Source organism: Phyllopteryx taeniolatus, chromosome 5, assembly GCF_024500385.1.
Source record: "Phyllopteryx taeniolatus isolate TA_2022b chromosome 5, UOR_Ptae_1.2, whole genome shotgun sequence".
Lineage (NCBI taxonomy): Eukaryota > Metazoa > Chordata > Actinopteri > Syngnathiformes > Syngnathidae > Phyllopteryx > Phyllopteryx taeniolatus.
The window spans coordinates 11,004,169-11,024,271 of record NC_084506.1 but is presented as its reverse complement, the minus strand read 5'-3'; the positions used below and the strand labels follow the sequence as shown (position 1 = coordinate 11,024,271).

The window sequence follows — 20,103 nt, the reverse complement described above, 5'->3', positions numbered from 1 at the left end:
GCGGCTCTACTCTGAGATCCTCTCGGATGACCGAGCTTCTCACCCTATCTCTAAGGGAGAGCCCGGACACCCTGCGGAGGAAACTCATTTCGGCCGCTTGTATCCGGGATCTTGTTCTTTCGGTCACGACCCACAGCTCATGACCATAGGTGAGGGTAGGAACGAAAATCGACCGGTAAATTGAGAGCTTCGCCTTTCGGCTTAGCTCTTTCTTTACCACAACGGACCGATACAAAGTCCGCATCACTGCAGACGCTGCACCGATCCGCCTGTCGATCTCCCGTTCCATTCTTCCCTCACTCGTGAACAAGACCCCAAGATACTTGAATTCCTCCACTTGGGGCAGGATCTCATCCCCGACCTGGAGATGGCATGCCACCCTTTCCCGACTGAGGACCATGGTCTCAGATTTGGAGGTGCTGATTCTCATCCCAGCCGCTTCACACTCGGCTGCGAACTGCTCCAATGAGAGTTGGAGGTCACGGCTTGATGAAGCCAACAGAACCACATCATCTGCAAAAAGCAGAGATGCAATACTGAGGCCACCAAACCGGACCCCCTCTACGCCTCGGCTGCGCCTAGAAATTCTGTCCATAAAAGTTATGAACAGAATCGGCGACAAAGGGCAGCCTTGGCGGAGTCCAACCCTCACCGGGAACGAGTTCGACTTACTGCCGGATATGCGGACCAAACTCTGACTCCGGTCGTACAGGGACCGAACAGCCCGTATCAGGGGGTTCGGTACCCCATACTCCCGAAGCACTCTCCACAGGACTCCCCGAGGGACACGGTCGAACGCCTTCTCCAAGTCCACAAAACACATGTAGACTGGTTGGGCGAACTCCCATGCACCCTCGAGGACCCTGCCGAGGGTGTAGAGCTGGTCCACTGTTCCACGGCCAGGACGAAAACCACACTGCTCCTCCTGAATCTGAGATTCGACTTCCCGACGGACCCTCCTCTCCAGCACCCCTGAATAGACCTTACCAGGGAGGCTGAGCAGTGTGATCCCCCTGTAGTTGGAACACACCCTCCGGTCCCCCTTCTTAAAAAGGGGGACCACCACCCCAGTCTGCCAATCCAGAGGCACTGTCCCCGATGTCCACGCGATGTTGCAGAGGCGTGTCAACCAGGACAGCCCCACAACATCCAGAGCCTTTAGGAACTCCGGGCGAATCTCATCCACCCCCGGGGCCCTGCCACCGAGGAGCTTTTTAACTACCTCGGTGACCTCAAACCCAGAGATAGGAGAGCCCGCCTCAGAGAACCCACACTCTGCTTCCCCATGGGAAGGCGTGTCGGTGGAATTGAGGAGGTCTTCGAAGTATTCTCCCCACCGACTCACAACGTCCCGAGTCGAGGTCAGCAGCGCCCCATCCCCACTATACACAGTGTTGGTGGTGCACTGCTTTCCTCTCCTGAGACGTCGGATGGTGGACCAGAATTTCCTCGAAGCCGTCCGGAAGTCTTTCTCCATGGCCTCACCGAACTCCTCCCATGCCCGGGTTTTTGCTTCAGCGACCACCAGAGCTGCATTCCGCTTGGCCAGCCGGTACCCATCAGCTGCCTCAGGAGTCCCACAGGCCAAAAAGGCCCGATAGGACTCCTTCTTCAGCTTGACGGCATCCCTCACCGTTGGTGTCCACCAACGGGTTCGGGGATTGCCGCCACGACAGGCACCGACCACCTTACGGCCACAGCTCCGGTCGGCCGCCTCAGCAATGGAGGCGCGGAACATGGTCCACTCGGACTCGATGTCCCCCGCCTCCCCCGGAACATGAGCAAAGTTCTGTCGGAGGTGGGAGTTGAAACTCCTTCTGACAGGGGATTCTGCCAGACGTTCCCAGCAGACCCTCACAATACGTTTGGGCCTGCCACGTCGGACCGGCATCTTCCCCCACCATCGGAGCCAACTCACCACCAGGTGGTGATCAGTTGACAGCTCCGCCCCTCTCTTCACCCGAGTGTCCAAGACATGCGGCCGCAAGTCCGATGACACGACCACAAAGTCGATCATCGAACTGCGACCTAGGGTGTCCTGGTGCCAAGTGCACGTGTGGACACCCTTATGCTTGAACATGGTGTTCGTTATGGACAATCCGTGACGAGCACAGAAGTCCAATAACAGAACACCGCTCGGGTTCTGATCGGGGGGGGCCGTTCCTCCCAATCGCGCCCTTCCAGGTCTCACTGTCATTGCCCACGTGAGCATTGAAGTCCCCCAACAGAACAATGGAGTCCCCAGCGGGAGCGCTCTCCAGCACCCCCTCCAAGGACTCCAAAAAGGGTGGGTACTCTGAACTGCTGTTTGGTGCATAGGCACAAACAACAGTCAGGACCCGTCCCCCCACCCGAAGGCGGAGGGAGGCTACCCTCTCGTCCACCGGGGTGAACCCCAACGTACAGGCGCCGAGCCGGGGGGCAATAAGTATACCCACACCTGCTCGGCGCCTCTCACCATGGGCAACTCCAGAGTGGAAGAGAGTCCAACCCCTCTCGAGAGGACTGGTACCAGAGCCCCAGGTGTGTGTGGAGGCGAGTCCGACTATATCGAGTCGGAACTTCTCGACCTCACACACCAGCTCGGGCTCCTTCCCTGCCAGAGAGGTGACATTCCACGTCCCTAGAGCCAGCTTCTGTAGCCGGGGGTCGGATCGCCAAGGTCCCCGCCTTCGGCCACCGCCCAGCTCACACTGCACCCGACCCCTATGGCCCCTCCCACAGGTGGTGAGCCCATGGGAAGGGGGACCCACGTTACCCTTTCGGGCTGTGCCCGGCCGGACCCCATGGGTGCAGGCCCGGCCACCAGGCGCTCGCCTTCGAGCCCCACCACCAGGCCTGGCTCCAGCGGGGGGCCCCGGTGGCCCGCGTCCGGGCAAGGGAAAACGAAGTCCATTGTTTGTCGTCATCATTAGGGGTCTTTGAGCCGTGCTTTGTCTGGTCCCTCACCTAGGACCTGTTTGTCATGGGTGACCCTGCCAGGGGCATAAAGCCCCAGACAACTTAGCTCCTAGGATCACTGGGACACACAAACCCCTCCACCACGACAAGGTGACGGCTCAAGGAGGTGCCATTTAAATATGTACCAAAATTATAATATTTAAGTCATTTCGATGCCAATTTAAAGAACAAGTTACAATCCAAAGTAAAATGTATTTTTTACCATTAACAATAACAATTAAAAAATAATAATATACAACAGAAAACTATGCTTACATTAAATAAAGCAGTAAATCTAGCAGTTAACTAAAAGCTTGTGGAAGAGATTTAAAAGAACATGACAGATGGAATATACTGTCAATAGTTTTATATTCTTACCTCTGGTTGCGTTTTTGCTCCACACTTGCATGGTGGGGATCCTGTTCAGCAATGTCAGGTGTGGAAGACACAAGTGCAGAAGCTAAGGTTTGTTCCAAACCTTTGGCTTTTGGAAGTGCAGCAGGCCGTTTCACACTCTTCTGACTCTCTCTCCCCTTCTTATCTTTCATAGCATTCAGTTTTGCACTTGCTCTCCGACCTTTTGGTGCCTTTAGGACACAAAAACATAAAACACTACATAGATGTAATTGCATTTACTGTTTTTTTATTAACACCACACAGAGAAGGAAACCACACACAATCAGGAATGCAGGGAAAGATGTCAGTGTGATGGGGCACACAAATGGCAACTGAGCCTTGTTCTACCTCGAGAGTTGTCAAGATGATTTATACATGGGGGATATTATGGAAAAATCACTTTTTAATTGCTTGTATCGTTATACATGTGGACAAAATTGGTGGTACCCTTTTGTTATTGAAAGAAAATCCCCAATGGTCATTCAAATAACTTGAAACTGATATGTAATGAAAAAATAACAAATGAAAATCAGACCTTGCTTTTGAAATGTAGTTCAATAGAATAATTTTAGAAAAGAAACTCATGACAGGCTTGGCAAAAAATTACTACCTTTAATTTGTTGTTGCTGTTGTTTGTTCGTCTATGTATTTGTATTTGCATTTATTTTTGCTTTGTTTTAGTTGTACTATGCTGTCTTTGGTCAAGTCGACATTGCAAATGAGAATCTCCTCTCAATTTTTCTTACTTGGATAAATAAAGGTTAAATAAATTAAACAAATACAACTGAATATTTTGCTGCACAACCTTTTGAGGCAATCATTGCAATCAAATAATTTCGGTAACTGTCACCCATCAAGAGGTATTTTGCCCTACACCTTGAGTAAACTGCTCCTGTTGTCTCAGGTTTGAAGGATGATTTCTCCAGACCCCATGTTTCAGCTCCTTCCACAGATGTTCAATAGGATTTAGATCAAGGATCATAATAGGCCATTTCAGAATAGTCCGTTTTGCTCTTGGCCCGTTTTTGGGTATTTTTAACTGTGTGTTTTGGGTCATTATCCTGCTGGAAGACCAATGACCTGTGACTGAGACCAAGCTTTCTGACACTAGGCAGCATATTGCTGCGCTGGAGCCTATCCCAGCTGACTTCGGGCGAAAGGCGGACTAGACCCTGAACTGCTCGCCAGTCAGTCGCAGGGCACATATAGACACGTACAACCATTCGCACTCACAATCGCACCGTCACTGAGTGGGAACTGAACCCACGCTGCCCGCACCAAAGTCAGGCGAGTGTACCACTACACCATTAGTGACCTAACTTTAACATACTTGTCTATAATTCTCTTTCAAATCTGCTGAGACAACTCTCCATCACTTTCTGTGATCCATGTACAGTGTGGTAGACACCATGTCACCAAACAGCACAGTCACTACTTGTCACCCTTTAAATAGGCAGACTGACTGATTACAGGTTTGAAGATACCTGTGATGCTAATTAGATGACACATTCATGCACCATTGTGGGTTTTTCTTTCCAAAATGTTTATCCACATGCATACTTGTCTGTCTGGAGTGCCTGCCCATCCACCAAATGTAAAATTAAAGAAACAAGTAAATCTTTTTTTTATCTGCCTATTTCTGAAAGTGTCTCTAAGAGTGGGATTAATTTACACAAAACCGCCCCCACAGTGAGGATTACAACTAATTTGGCAGCTAGGCTGGACAATGATCAACCATTTCAAAGCTAAATGGTTAAATATGGCTAAATTAGCCAGGGGTCACTTCACTCATAAGCAAATCATTTTCAGTCTGGAAGACACACAGGGGCAAACATCACTTCCTGGAGGAAGCCTCAGAATCTACAGAAATATTTTAAAAGATCAAAATAAAAAAAAATGGTGTGTGTCCCTTTTTGGAAAAAATGTCACTAGAAGAGTTGGAAAAGTTATTGATTGGTGACAACTAAGTCGGAGTAGCTTCACTGAGTCACGCTCTCTTCGTCAGAATGGCATAGCTCCGTCCCTGGTCGTCATGGTAATGAAAGCCGTACTCAGGACATGAGACAAAAGCACCCCCCTGCCCAAAAAGAAAAAAGCCAAGTGATTTCAATCAGACAGTGACAAGATATGAAATGCGCCGTAATTCTTTATCCTTTGTGTATTTTGACAGAAGTATGTGTAACGAATATGCCCTATAAAATCCCTTTGTCGATGGCACCCCTAAGAGCTGATGACCTTTGCATTCCCGCCTCCTGACCTTCGAACCAACAGATCAGTTTGCGCAGCGCACAGGAAGTCTGTTTTAACTCAACGGAGGCCGTAAATTGGTTTAAAGTCCTCCTCCCGGCCATTTTAATGTTTCCCCGAATAAGACCTGTTTCTGCTGACCTGACCCAATGACCAAGAATCTGGGAAACCCCCTGATCAAATTTGACAGTTCGGAATAATTGATGACAATGGATTTATTAGTTAGACAGGCCACAATGGATTTATTAGTCACCGAACTTTGCATGAACTCAAAGGAATTACAATGGACTATCTGGGATCATTATTAGTGTATGGGTGACGCTCGCTGGCGCTTAAGAGTCATTGCAAGCTGAATGTTCATGACTGCAGATTTGGCGTGTTAAATTTATGTTTTCATACTACAAAAACGATGCATGAATTCTCCAAGTATATATCATGAGACCAATGTCACTAATGACTGTGTTCTCTTACACAGGTCCGCTGTCAAATCTGTTTGAAAAGAATGTCTGTTTTACCTCAGACAACACAAAATGTTACATCCCTGACATTAAGTGGTCTTAGCTACCAAACAAGGTTGAAAAACTCGTAGAATATGTTAACCATGATGTCTGCAAAAGCTGGGAATTAATTTTCCTATTTTAGATCCACTGGATTTAGCCCAGGCGGCACGGTGGCCGACTGGTTAGAGCGTCAGCCTCACAGTTCTGAGGTGTGGGGTTCAATCCCCGTCCCCGCCTGTGTGGAGTTTGCATGTTCTCCCCGTGCCTGCGTGGGTTTTCTCCGGGCACTCCGGTTTCCTCCCACATCCCAAAAACATGCATTAATTGGAGACTCTAAATTGCCCGTAGGCATGACTGTGAGTGCGAATGGTTGTTAGTTTCTATGTGCCCTGCGATTGGCTGGCAACCAGTTCAGGGTGTACCCCGCCTCCTGCCCGATGACAGCTGGGATAGGCTCCAGCACGCCCGCGACCCTAGTGAGCGGCTCAGAAAATGGATGGATGGATGGATGGATTTAGCCCACAGATAACTTTGGAATTAAATTCAATATCAAAGGTGTGGTCTCCCGGGCTGGTCTTTTGGACACCTTCCTTCTAAGTACAAAAGACCGAGACCTTTTGTTCTTCTCAGGCTCTTGTCTTCCTTCTCCGCCTGAAACTTTGGCTTCCGGTCCAAAGCCTCATCTCTGCACATGAGGGTAGGCAAGCCACATGTGCTGAGTCCAGCAAAACCCTTCACCCCCGCCCCAACACTCGCGGGCCCCAACTCCTGTACTACGCTTTTGTGTAAGAGTAAGTCTCCCGCGAGTTTAACCAGGCAGGAAGAATGTGCACGATTTTCCTCTGAGCGCGTGGCAAACAAGTTGCTTGTATGCTTTGGGCCGCTTTACCCCCTTTTTCCTATTCCTATTTCCTTTTTGTCTTTTTCTTCAACTCAACCTGTCACCGGCAGAACAGACCCACCTGCCTCACGTGATCTTTGTTGCGTGAGTACAACTTCTTGATTATCCAAGTACAAATTAGTGCATAATCATTTTGGATTAGACTAACGATCACATAGATTCCCAGCTTTAACATCGCTCAGCGCACATCCACTAATTTTACGCTCACATTATGAGTTCAGTCATTCGCTCTATATCTTGTTCTTTATGTACATTTGCCTGTAATTTTTGTAGTAAAGTCCCTCTGCATTGTTTCCCCGAATTCCCCTGTAGTTTAATTAAATTTTCTCTAAAATTCCACTTCCTTTGTGTACTGTGTGTTTTTGCATCCAAACAGTTGACCGCTGAAATCAAGAATTCTTATTTCTATTAATGTAGCAAGCCTTCTAGATGACAGAGATTGAAAGAGGTTTTTCGTCACTTTTCCCAAATTTTACAAATATAAAAAGGGACGTGGTGCCCTACATGAGACAAATAATTTCATTGTAAACTTCTAAAGTTCATTAAATCACCCCAGCAGAAGATGAAGGCGTCTAATTTCTGACTTTTTCTTTTCACATATTAATGACGCTTTTATCCAAACCAATATACGCTGCAAATGTAAGACACCTTTTATTCAAACACCTGTGGAAAACTTTGATAAAACCTAAACCTGGTGATCTCAATGTTTTGTAATTTCTCTTAAATGGATGTATATTTCAGATATTATCATCAGATTGTGCATTAAGCAAAGCAAATTGATTTATATAGCGCATTTCATACAGAAGGTAACTCAATGTGCTTTACATGATTAAAAGCATTTAAAAACAAAGGGGGGAAAACAGCTTATACACATTTAAAACAAAAATAAAAAAATAAAGAGTAATTATTAGTAAGAGTAAGAGTAATTAAAACAGCATACAGTGAAAGAAATATCATTTAAAAGTGGAAATGCTCTAAAAAGCATTTTTAACCTGGACTTAAAAACATTCACACTGACTGAAGGGCTGACGTCACTTCTGTTGGCAACTTATTCCATTTGTGTGCAGCATAATAGCTAAATGCTGCTTCACCATGCTTGCTTTGGACTCTGCGCCCCACTATTTGACCTGAGTCTGTCGATCTCAGAGCCCTACTGGGTTTATATTCTATTAGCATTTCTTTCATGAATTCAGGACCTAAACCATTTAGTGATTTATAGACCAGTAGCAGAACTTTAAAATCTATTCTAAAGCTGACTGGAAGCCAGTGTAAAGACTTAAGAATTGGAATAATATGCTCTGAGGTCTTTGTTCTGGTCAGAACCTGAGCTGCAGCATTCTGAATGAGCTACAGCTGTCTGATGCTCTTATTGGGGAGTCCAGTCAGAAGACCATGACAGTAGTCCAGTCTACTTGAGATAAAAGCATGGATGAGCTTCTCCTGGTGTGCTTGGCACATACAAGCCTTCACTCTGGATATGTTCTTCAGATGGTAGAAGGCAGTTTTAGTAATTGATTTGAGATGACTTTTGAAAGTCAGATCGGAATCTATCAGTACACCAATGTTTTGGACTTGGTCTTTGATTTTTAAAGAGAGTGACTCCAGGTATTTACTAACAGCAATCATCTTTTCTTTATTGCCAAAAATCATTTATCTCAGTTTTGTTGTGGTTTAATTGAAGATAATTCTGGCTCATCCAGTTATTTATCTGTTTTAGACAGTGACACAACAGCTCAATTGGACTATAGTCATCTGGAGACACTGCTAGGTATAACTGTGTGTCATCTGCATTGCTATGATAGTCAAAATTAAAGTCCTGAAGAATTTGACCCAAGGGTAGCATTAGGAGACTTTACCTTTATTGATTGTACATCTTCATCATCTTCCTCTTTTCTCTCATCTTGTTCATCTCCGGCAGAACGACTCAGAAAGGTGAAACAATTACAGTTCAATTGTCTTTTCACTCGCTCCCTATTTTTGGGTAGATGAATCACTGAGAAGGTAAGAGGAGGAGGGATAGAAAGTGTGCCCGTTCCCAAACCTAGATCATCCAGTACCTATCGAGGTTGAAAAGGGATGCCAAAAGATAAGAGTAAGAAATATACTGGCATGATGAATGATAAATGCAGGAATTAAAATTATATTTGTTGGCTCCACCTCATTTAGTGGAGGCATGGCTTTTCTTTTGAGCAATTCGAGTACATCTGGATAGTCTTTGCCTGTGAGTTTAAGAACAATGTGAGGGATGATGTTGGGTTTCTCTGGTGCCTTTTCTGATTTGAGGGATGCCTCCATCTGATTATACGGAGATGGGATCTTGCTACTGGATTTTTTGCTCTTCTTTGCCGCAGGAGTCTGTAAAGAGGACCATTGAATTTTGAAGATGAATATTGTTGGAACACTGAAAGTTCCAGAAAATGATTTTTTTCTAATACAACAAGAGTTAATCTGTGTACAAACAGTTTAATTACAAATAAAATACAACACAAGAATAGGCTCCAGCACAACTGCGACCCTAGTGAGGAGAAGTGGCTCAGAAAATGGATGGATGGATACAACACAAGAGGGCAAGACAAGTACCTGTTTTTCTATTGGGGGCTCTTCTGGGGCTGGTGGAGGCTCCTGACCTGGAAGTGGGACCCGCAACAAGCAGTTAACACGATCCCAGTGTTGGAGAATGTGTTCCACCTGCGTTTGGATCTTTTCATATGCACTGAACATACTGTGCAATTTATCTACCGTGGGCTAGAAAGAAGATGACACAAATAACAGAAATGAACTCCCAGTATGTTGGTTTGAAAGTCTTTTGAGTGGTCGCCAGCCAAAAGTGACAAAGTAGTACTCTATTCTGTTTCATGGTCAACCCACCGCTTCTGATGGTGAATCAGACTGGATGTCTCTATTGGTTTCGTCTTTGCTCTTTTCGTCTTTGCCTTGCTTTGCTGCACCAAGAGAAAGAGGTGAGATTACAATACAATGCAGTAATTTTCATGCTCTAATCTATGAACGAATATCAACCCACACAATAAATCATGGGTGTGACCTTGTTATTGAGAATTGAGAGAGAACTTTGATGATATAATTTATATAGTTTTTGTGGGTATTCTGTAAATGTGTTGGTACCATCATTTGAAGGTTGATCTTTCTTATCCACTAGTGATTCTTTTGAGGATGGTATTCGAGGAGCTGCCATTGCACTAGATGGCTAGAGGAACAAGATCATTTGAAAATTAATTACTTGTATTTGTAGTTGGCATACATATCACCATTAACATTTTGTAAATACTGCATTGGTGCATAAGTGAAAATAACCAATCTACCCTATTTCCTCGTATATAACCCTGGGATTGTGCCTGTGATTATTTTGATTCATCCAGGTGATTTCACTCTCAGGGCACTGAATCGATTGCAACTGGACTGTTCTGGTTGTCTTAGAAGACGTTTCGCCTCTCATCCGAGCCGCCTTCATCAGTTCATGCCACAAGGCTTAGTTAAAACAGGACTAGCCTGGGTTGGTGTGGAGAAATTCAACTATTTATGCTCCAGGTTTGAGGCACACCTCAAAACCACGGATGGTATCATTCTTTTGGAATGCAAAAAAGGGACAGTCGTTAGTGTGTCTTGCAAAGAAGCCACTGTCTGTCAACAAGTCGTTATGTGGAAGTTTCCTAACTATTCTATTCAGTTGTAAAGTGATACAGGAGCTGCCTAAAGGCCTCTTTATACTCCCGCGGTCGCGCGCCCGACAACGCCCGCATTGCATCATGTGACCGACGAATTGGCCCGCGCGGCCCCTCTGCGTGGCTTGATGCGCACACGGCAAAAACTCCGTGGAGATCATCTCTCGTGATTGGTCCGTTTTAGTCACATGCTGTGATGATGTAATCAGCGTTACTTCCGGTTCCACATAGCACCTACGCCGCCGCCTTCTCGATCGATTTTGCAGCATAATTAAACGTATCATCTGGTCATCTAGGTCCATTTGGTCGAGCAGACTCTGTTCCACGGTCACAAAATGCAGAGGAAACTCCACCCAGTGGTGTCCTAACCAATACCAGCCATAGCGAAACCCCCGACTTGGAGGAGAATTACAGCACACATTTGAAAAAGCGCGTGTGGGTTGCGCTCAAATATAAAGGCAAACTGCGTGCGGGATAGCCGCAGAGCCGTCAGAGCGGTCACTGTCCGCGCGAGTATAAAGAAGCCTTATGGGCTTAAGCAGGGACTACTTCGCTTCATTTTCACACCGTCCCTCTCCATATACCCTCTAGGATGCATTCCTCACCAGCTGGCTCCATTTTGAGGCATAGCTCCCTGTGATTGTAGCATCGTAAACAAGTCCAAGAATGCCGATATTCTCCGTAAAACTAAATATATCAACGCTAAAACAACTGTTGTGCAAACTGTTTAGCACAACAAAAATATTATTAAGGTTAGAAAGTACAAATCAAGGAGAAAGTTAACGGAGGTGTTGAGACGGGTTGCCGAATCACAGGCACTCACAACTACAAAAAGCACCGATATTCCCTGCTGAAAAAAACGCTGTAAACACTGCACAAAGCCAAACAAATACTAAATAGTATGAAACGGTAGAAAAGTACAAATAAATAATTTTGTTTTTTAAAAGAAAAAAGGTTATTGAATAAAAAGTACAGACCTGCTTACTCTCCAAAGAACCCTTTTTCCGTGAGACTTGTTTGGCTTCCTTAACTGCACCCTTTTTAGTCTTCTTTTTTAACTCATCGAGTTTCACTTTCTTCATATCATCCTGCTGCTTTTTTTCCTTCTGCATTTTCATGATTCGCTCAAGAACTCTGACAGACAGAAATACATAGTGTTTAAGGTCAGTGCCAATTCAGTAATTTATGAAGGTACAATACTGTGAGATCTGGAGGAGCGTGTGCTTATGCCATCATTACTTGAGTTTCTTTTGCTTCTGTCGCTCATTAATACGCTCTTTCTCTTCCTCTGGCAGAGCTTCATATTCCTCTTCATCCAAGTTCTGCAGCCACTCCTCCTCCAGTTCTGCTTTTTCCTTCAGCAGGGCATCTGTCCGATGCCCAGTGCACAAAGTTTTTTTTTTGTTTTTTTTTTCAATCAGAATTGATAAGTAACAATGGAATAAATAGTATGATCATTGATGATAAGTTACTGTGGGTAGAATCATATTAAATTGTAAATTCTTTGTCCCTATTTTTTCTGAAAATGATTAGACCTTCTCCTTGCCGAGTAAGTAGTTTTATATATGAATTTACCTTCAGCTTTTCTTTGTGCCTTCATCCGAGCTTTTAGGGCACTGTATGTGTCAGATAAGTTGATCACATAAATGTGTTTACGGTTATTGAGGGCCTTGAGAATAACTTGAAGAGAGTATGCCACTGATGTTGTGTAGACTGAATCAAGACCATGAATTATGATGCCACAATAGCAGTCGTCTAACTGTATGACAAGTGCAACCATAAAAAAGAAGAAAAAAGCAATGATTAAAAACATAAGTTGTGTAGTGAAAGTGCAGTATAATTAGTTGTATACTACCTGAAACCTCTCTGCCAGGATATCAACCAGAAGTTGTTCAGGCAAGAGATTGCTGAGTGTTGTCTTATTTATTGGCTGAAAAGAAGGCAAGACAAATTTATTTATATAGCGCATTTCATCACAAGGTAACTCAGTGCGCATTACATGACTAAAAACATTTAAAAACAAAGAGCAAATGTTTAAAAACAAAAGAAATAAAAATAAGCTTTCTAAAATTACTAAAATAATGTACAGTGAAATAAAGAGATGAAAAATGAAAAAAAAAGATGAAAATGCGATAAAATGCTTAATCATAAGCATGGGAAAAAAAGAATAGTTTTTAACCTGGACTTAAAAACATTCACACTTGGGGCTGACGTCACATTTGTTGGCAACTTATTCCATTTGTGTGCAGCATAACAGCAGAATGCTGCTTCGCCATGTTTGCTTTGGACTTTGTGCTCCACTGTTTGACCTGAGTCAGCAGATCTCAGAGCTCTACTGGGTTTATATTCCATGAGCATTTCTTTCATGTATTCAGGACCTAAACCATGTAGTGATTTATAGACCAGTAGCAGACCATAAAACTATTCTGAAGCTGACTAGGAGTCAGTGTAGAGACTTTAGAATTGGAGTAACATGTTATGATCTTTTTGTTCTGGTAGAAGGCTGTTTTCGTGGTTGATTTGATATGACAGTTAAAAGTCAGGTCAAAATCTATCAGCAAACCAAGGGTTCGGACTTAGTCTTTGGTTTTTAAAGAGAGTGACTCAAGATATTCACTAACAGCAATCCTTGTTTCTCTCCGGCCAAGAACAATTACCTCAGTTTTGTTGTGGTTAATTGTTGGAAATTTTGTTTCATCTGTTTTTTTTAATCTGTTTTAGATTGTGACACAAGACCTTTTGAAAACAGTGATTATATGGAGCCAGAACACAGCCATTAAGTTTTGACTCTGCAAATTCATGTTGGTATTGGAGAAAACATATCTATTAACACTGAAACAAGTATTGGCACTGAAATAATTCCATTGAAAATAAAATACAGACATCCCACCAAACTAGGAAGAATCACCAATGAAAGCACTCTCCCTTAAAAAAGAAAGTCATGAAGGGGAAATCTGAAGACTGACACATCATATTAAAACATATCCAAATCGCATTGTTCTTTTATGTCTGTATGTTTTTTTTTTTTTTTTTAATGGAATATAATTCAGTGCTAATGCTTGTGTTGGTATCAATATACCGGTACACTTTTCTGCAATGAAAAAAACATTTTCAGTGCCAGTGGTCTGTATGATTCTGTTTGCAGATAAACACCTAGTATGTGTTACATAATTTAGAATGAACACACATTTCCAAAGCCAGGGCAACAAATATTAAACACACTCATTTAGGACTTGAGAAAATGTACCATGCTGCTGTGTGTGCTCCCTTTCTCCTGAGCTTTTAAGTCACTGCTGCTGGTATCAGCAGGTTTTGAATGAGCTTCAGTGGGAACTGAGTTTGGAGATACAGATGCAGCTTCACTGGGAGAATCCGCTCTTAATCCAATATTTGCAGATAACTCAACTGGAAGAGAAATGACATGTTGACTCAAATCCTGAAATAGGCAAGAAATCTATACCTCTCGTTAAGTAATTAATAAACACGGCAGCTGTATATGTGATTTAATTTCTCAAAATATAACTTTCAAGGAGACAATGCATTTTTTCACAATTAAAAACAGTTCCTAGTTTTCATAAGATGTCTGTGATGTGTTTTTTTTTTTTCAAATCAACCCAAGGACAAATAAGTGATCACTTTACACATCGTATTTGTTGTCCTGTCTCATGCAAGAGAGCTGTTATCCCCACCCCATATACTGTTCAAGTAAAGATTCTGCATAAATTGGTCATAAAATGTGATCTGCTCCTTGTCAGAATAAATGTATATAAGTTATCTCATGTTTACTCTAATCCTATTTCAAAGCATGCATTTAGCAGTATAATGTTGATTGAGTATAATGTTGATTGTATCATGTAAATTGAAGTTGTCTGTGAAAATGTTGACACGTTGCTGCTATGTGCTCCCCCAACTTTATAGCAGCAACAGCTGTGCAACTGGGAACCGCCCTAAGAAAATAAAGAGAGAGGAATCAGCAGAGTTTGTTCAGAGCGGTAGGAGATTGTAACTGCGAACAACTCTAACCGTTCTCCTCGCGAGTATATAAACCATCTCTTGTCTTCCTTCCTTGTTTATTGTTTATTAAATGTTCTAGGTTGTTTGAACCTGACATTAACTTGGTCCTTCGAACCGGATGCCAAAATACCTAAGGATTCTAGCGGGTGTGGTGGACTCCATAAAGACCGTGGCCACGGCAGGCTCCCTAGAGTGAGCCTGAGATCCTTTAGGACTGGACCTCGACCCACCAGCTGGGATCTGACGGTTGACGGCATTCCGATGGAGGGAAGACAACAGTGGTGAGTTAAACTTCCTTAAAGTGGGGAAGTGAATGACTGGATGTTATTGTGCGTTAATGACTGGAGGTCATTGCGCGTTAGAAAACCCTGTGAATACCAGTAAATGGCAGGTAAATGAGAGACGGCGGAGTCCGATAAATTCCGTAGAAAAAGGATGGCGGATTCCCGTGTACACTTAAATCCCGTGAAAAGTCATAAAGTGCTTGTGTGACTGAGAAGTGAATGAATGGAGATAAAATACCACTAGGTATTTATCTCATATAAAACAGTGGGATTGTAAACAGCAGACTGGTGTGGATGCAAAGGCAAGAATTCTCCACCTGAAAAGGTTGAATTGAGAATTACCACAGCAGAAATTTTTTTTTAGTTAGTTGTTGTCCTACTGATAAGAAACCAATTTTTAGAACATCCTAGGTGTTGACAAACTGGACCAAATTCTCTAAAATGGAGAAAGAAAGTAGTAAAATAAAACCCAGGGATACACTGCAGTGTAAAGATTGGAAGTTCATAAAAAAAAAAAGACAGGATCCTGATCAAATTAAATATTTAGACAAATTGATAACTGAGCACGGCTTAAATGGTTAGTTAAATACACAAAAAATAACCGCGTTGCAGGAATCAATCATGAACAAAAATAAAAAAAGAAAAACCTTTAAAAAAAATGAAGGAAAATGGTTTTGAGGAAACAGAATACTGGATTAGAATTTGAGAGGGAGACAGAGAACGGAAAGAGAATGTAGAGAAAATAAGAAAGGAAAAAGAATGTGAAAAGAAAGACATTGAATCTATAGAGAAGGAAAAAGAACAATTAATGTTCCACAGAAAGGAGGATGATCAAACAGGGTCAGTGTCGAGGAGAAGAGAGAGTTGTTGAGTAAGTGAAAACGGGGGAGGTGCAACTGCCCCCCTTTTACCCTAAATTACCACCGCCTCCACATTAGAAGGACTGACACCACATAAAGCAGACTTAAACAAGTTTGTTGAGGAACTGGAAAATTTAAGGCGATCATAATAACTTAAATGGTGCAGAAGTCCAACAAGTGTGGATGGCAGCCATGGGTCCAGATTGGCATAATATTAGAGGACCATGGAATCCAAGAGATGCAAATGGGATTTTGGCTCATGATAGTCGCAAATTGGGACACCGGGTGCAAGGATTAATTAACAGAGCAACCCAGAGTTTCAGACACAGAGCAAATTACACTGAAATAGGAAGAGTAAAACAAAAGGATGATGAGCCTTTTGAGGAATACAGATTAAGAATGACAACTGTATTCAAGACTCACAGTGGCCTGCAGGAGGATGGAGATGTAAATGAGCCATTTCAACAGCAGTTGAAGAATGCTCCCCATGCAGGTTTAAAAGACGCAATTCGCAGCTGGGTTAACAAACATTACATTGGCCTGCCTACAGGCACCTTGGAGGAGCATGGAAATCACGCCCTCCATGATGAAAAAAAAAGAAAAAAGATAAAAAGATAAAAAGAAACAGCAACAGCATTAATGACTGAAGGGAGAAAGGTGATCCCCAAATTACAAGACAAAATGTCAGAGAATGATTTGCATATTACACTCTGATACAAAGGTACACCTGGTCCAGAAAATTGGCAAAAATGACACCAGCTAGAGTCACTGTGACTTATTTATCCACTGATACAGAAATTACAGCAGTTGCAGGAGTGACATTAAATGAAAAGACGGAAGCATTGTTTAGAATGTGCACTCCACTCCACATCTTTTTGCACAAAAATAGACATAAAAAATGGAGAGACTTTGGGAGAATAGTTGAACAAGGTGAGAGAGCAACTGATTGGGTTACCTTGTCAACCAATACAGAAATAAGTGCCTCAACAGGATTAGAAAAAAGGCACTATTTTGGATAATTCAGGCACAAGAAGGGATACACCTACATTCTGAGCAAAAATGAGACTTAATGCTCACTGAGGATGAGGAAGATTTGTTGAAGGAAGTGTCAGAGAAGTTATGGTCTAAAGGACCTACAGATGTTGGGTTAATAAAAGGAACCTTACCAGTACAAATCAGGCCGAAAACTGAATACAGACCATGCGTGAGACAATATCCATTGAAACAGGATGCATACGAAGGCATCAAACCAGTAATTGAAGATTTGATTGCTGCTGGAGTAATAGTAAAATGTGATGACTCGCCATGCAACACTCCAATATTCCCACTAAAGAAAGCGCCACAATCTGTAGGATGCCGCATGGTGCAAGACTACAAGCGGTAAATAATGTAGTCAATTCAAAGAGCTCAAGAGTTAGCAGAAACAACAGCCAAAAGCAGAAGTGACCTGAAAGATCAGCCTTTAGAAAAAGGAGAGGTCCTATTTGTAGATGCTCATCTAAGAAAAATGAACTAGGGAAAACACAAACAGGTTATGCAGTAGTGACTAAAGACACTGTAATAAAAGCTGAGCGGTTACCATCAAATTACTCAGCTCAGGTAGCAGAATTAGCAGCGTTAACAGAAGCGTGTATAATAATGAGAGGAAAGGATGTTACTATTTACACAGATAGTCAATATGCATTTGCCACAGTACACACCTTTGCACACTATTGGAAGAATAGAGGAATGATATAATAAACAGGCAAATTGGTTACACATGCAGAACTCTTATCAACATTACAAAAGACATCTATGTATGACAAAAAATAATAAAACTATCCTACCAAAAAATCTATACAAATGGGCTGCTATAATGAGTCATGGTGTAACACATGTCTCAACAGGAGGGATGGTGGGGCAGTTACATCAACATTATACAACTTATGGCTTTAATTCTTATTCAAAAAAATTTTGTAGGGCATGTTTGACATGTGCAAGGCACAATCCACAATCTACGTAGAGGACGCTTCCCTACACCACAATATCCGTTTCAAATTATCCATATGGACTTTATTGTATTAAACCAAAGTGAAGGGGAAAAAAATATTGTTTGGTCATCATAGATGCCTTTTCAAAATGGATAGAAATCTTCCCAACCAAACATCCAGATGAATTGACAGTGGCAAAAGCACTTTGTAAGGATATCATTCCAAGATATGGTATTCCTGAAAAAAATATACAGTGATAATGGTGCCCATTTTGTTAACCAAATTGTGAAAAAGATGGGAGTAATGTTTCACATTGATCTAAAGAATCATTGTGCTTACCACCCTCAAAGTGCTGGATGAGTGGAAAGGATGAATGGAACAATAAAAAACAGACTTAAAAAGTGCATTGAAGAAACAGGAAGGCCGTGGACACAGTGTTTAGAATTAGTAAAGCTGTATATAAACATAACAAGTACTTCAGGGCTAACAGCCTCTGAAACATTGTTTGGAAGGCCTTATAAACTACCTCAATTTAAGAACCAATGGGAAACAAATGATGAAGCTAATTTAGCTGACTACATGCGGAAAATGTTAGAAAAACAACAACAAGGACAAAAACAAGGTGGTGAGGATCTTTTTGTCTCCCAGCAGGAAGCCAAACTAGTGGAGCCGGGAGACTAGGTGATTGTAAGAAGTGTGAAAAAAGAAACAGTGGTACACAGCTAAGTGGCAAGGCCCATTCCAAGTATTGTCGACAACCCCCACAGCTATAAAGATAGCAGAAAGGTCAACTTGGATACATTTGACACATTGTAAAAAGGTCATTTTGGTTGAAAACTCCGACAAGGGAGGTGAGCAAAAGTCTGATAATAGGTTGGTCTCAGACGTTTAGAATCTGGGAAGACCCGAAAGTCAGTGAAGATTTTATAAGACACCAAACTAAAGTAAAGGGGATATTTCAACCAGAATGACCCCTAAGTGTTTAAAATCAGCTATGGGGTGTGGGATGTCAACGCTATCTGTTATTTTGATTTTTCTGTTAGTATGGTATTTGTGGGAATCACCCAAGGTTAAACGAACGGACCATAAAGTAACCACTCAACCCTTACTCTTACACAGGGTTAGACATAGCAGCGGAGAGCCAGGAACACCATTTCCTGTCATTCCCTGGATAGTCTCATGGGCATATAATAATTCAATTAGGGTAACCATAGCACCAAACACAATGACTAAATTGAGGCTCCAAATTACTAATTTAAAGGAATTTGCAAACACCAAACAGATAACTGGAAAAGGTTATGAGACGTATTGGTGGTACCTTACAGGACATGTATTAGATTAGAGTTGGAATTACATGTATGAGTTGGGACAGCGTGTTTCCCGTGACAAGAGTTGATAAGCACAAACCTATGTTTTCCACAAAGGTCTGGGAGTAAACAAGGGTGTTTATTGCAGTATAGTATAAAGTGGAAATCAGAGAAGGGTGTGGGAGTTTATTGCAGGAAAGCTCTCACCAGGGTGCATGTGGAGGCCACGGAGAACAGATGTCGGAGAGGAGGTGGCTGCGGGGAGCCACTGTGGACAAGATGCAAGACCACGCCTGGAGCCAGCAGCGAATGGTCATCATTCTGCAGGACAATGAGGACGTCAGATGGGACCATGGACCAATCAGATGACAGCGATTCCATACTTCCTCTTTCAAACATTGTATAAGTCGGGGGCAAGAACAGATAGCTTTGTTCAGTCTGCGCTGTCTCTGCTGAGGCTAGGATAAGCGTAGCTACTGACCCAGAGCTCTGTAAAATGTATAGACTCCTCTGTCAGGTATAAATTGTTTGACTTTTAACACGTCGTTATAATTGTAGCTCTTTCACGAAAATGCGTGGAACCTCGAGAGTAATAGGTGATTATAAAATTCAGGTTCCTACAGTATCAATAGTGGTAGAAATTAACTTCAATCCGTAGCCAAGAGGGGACATCTGGTGGTGGTGTCGAGATGCTAAACTATTTGATAAATTGACAAAGAATGTACCAGGTCTCTGTGCTCTAGTAACTTTGTTGTTGCCGGTATCAGCACATCCCATGTCTGTACAAGAATTAACAGCAAGTCTATCCACGGTCATGCCAGAACATTGGCGAAGTCAGAAAAGAGGAGCAGACTGGCAGAGCCTAAATGATCCACGCCGTTGACGCCGTTGGTGTTCCCCATGGTGTTTTAAGTGAGTACAAATTTGAGTATCAAATAGCTGCAGGATTTGAGTCCTCAATCTGTTGGTGGTGTACAACCAACAAAAACGTAGACAGAATCAAC

At 42.8% G+C, this 20,103-nt stretch overlaps 1 protein-coding gene across 1 annotated transcript in view; it reads right to left on the bottom strand.

Annotated features, from left to right (window-relative positions):
- Positions 1 to 20,103, bottom strand: part of hydin (HYDIN axonemal central pair apparatus protein) — a 131,753-nt gene that overhangs the window by 52,950 nt on the left and 58,700 nt on the right. Inside the window, exons 39-49 of the mRNA XM_061773925.1 lie at positions 13,912 to 14,069; positions 12,520 to 12,594; positions 12,240 to 12,423; positions 11,904 to 12,033; positions 11,642 to 11,798; positions 10,108 to 10,189; positions 9,853 to 9,926; positions 9,565 to 9,729; positions 9,142 to 9,339; positions 8,841 to 9,041; positions 3,319 to 3,527 (exon numbers count right to left, since the gene is read on the bottom strand). Coding sequence (XP_061629909.1) covers positions 3,319 to 3,527; positions 8,841 to 9,041; positions 9,142 to 9,339; positions 9,565 to 9,729; positions 9,853 to 9,926; positions 10,108 to 10,189; positions 11,642 to 11,798; positions 11,904 to 12,033; positions 12,240 to 12,423; positions 12,520 to 12,594; positions 13,912 to 14,069 — 1,633 coding nt within the window. The remainder of the gene's footprint in view (positions 1 to 3,318; positions 3,528 to 8,840; positions 9,042 to 9,141; positions 9,340 to 9,564; positions 9,730 to 9,852; positions 9,927 to 10,107; positions 10,190 to 11,641; positions 11,799 to 11,903; positions 12,034 to 12,239; positions 12,424 to 12,519; positions 12,595 to 13,911; positions 14,070 to 20,103) is intronic.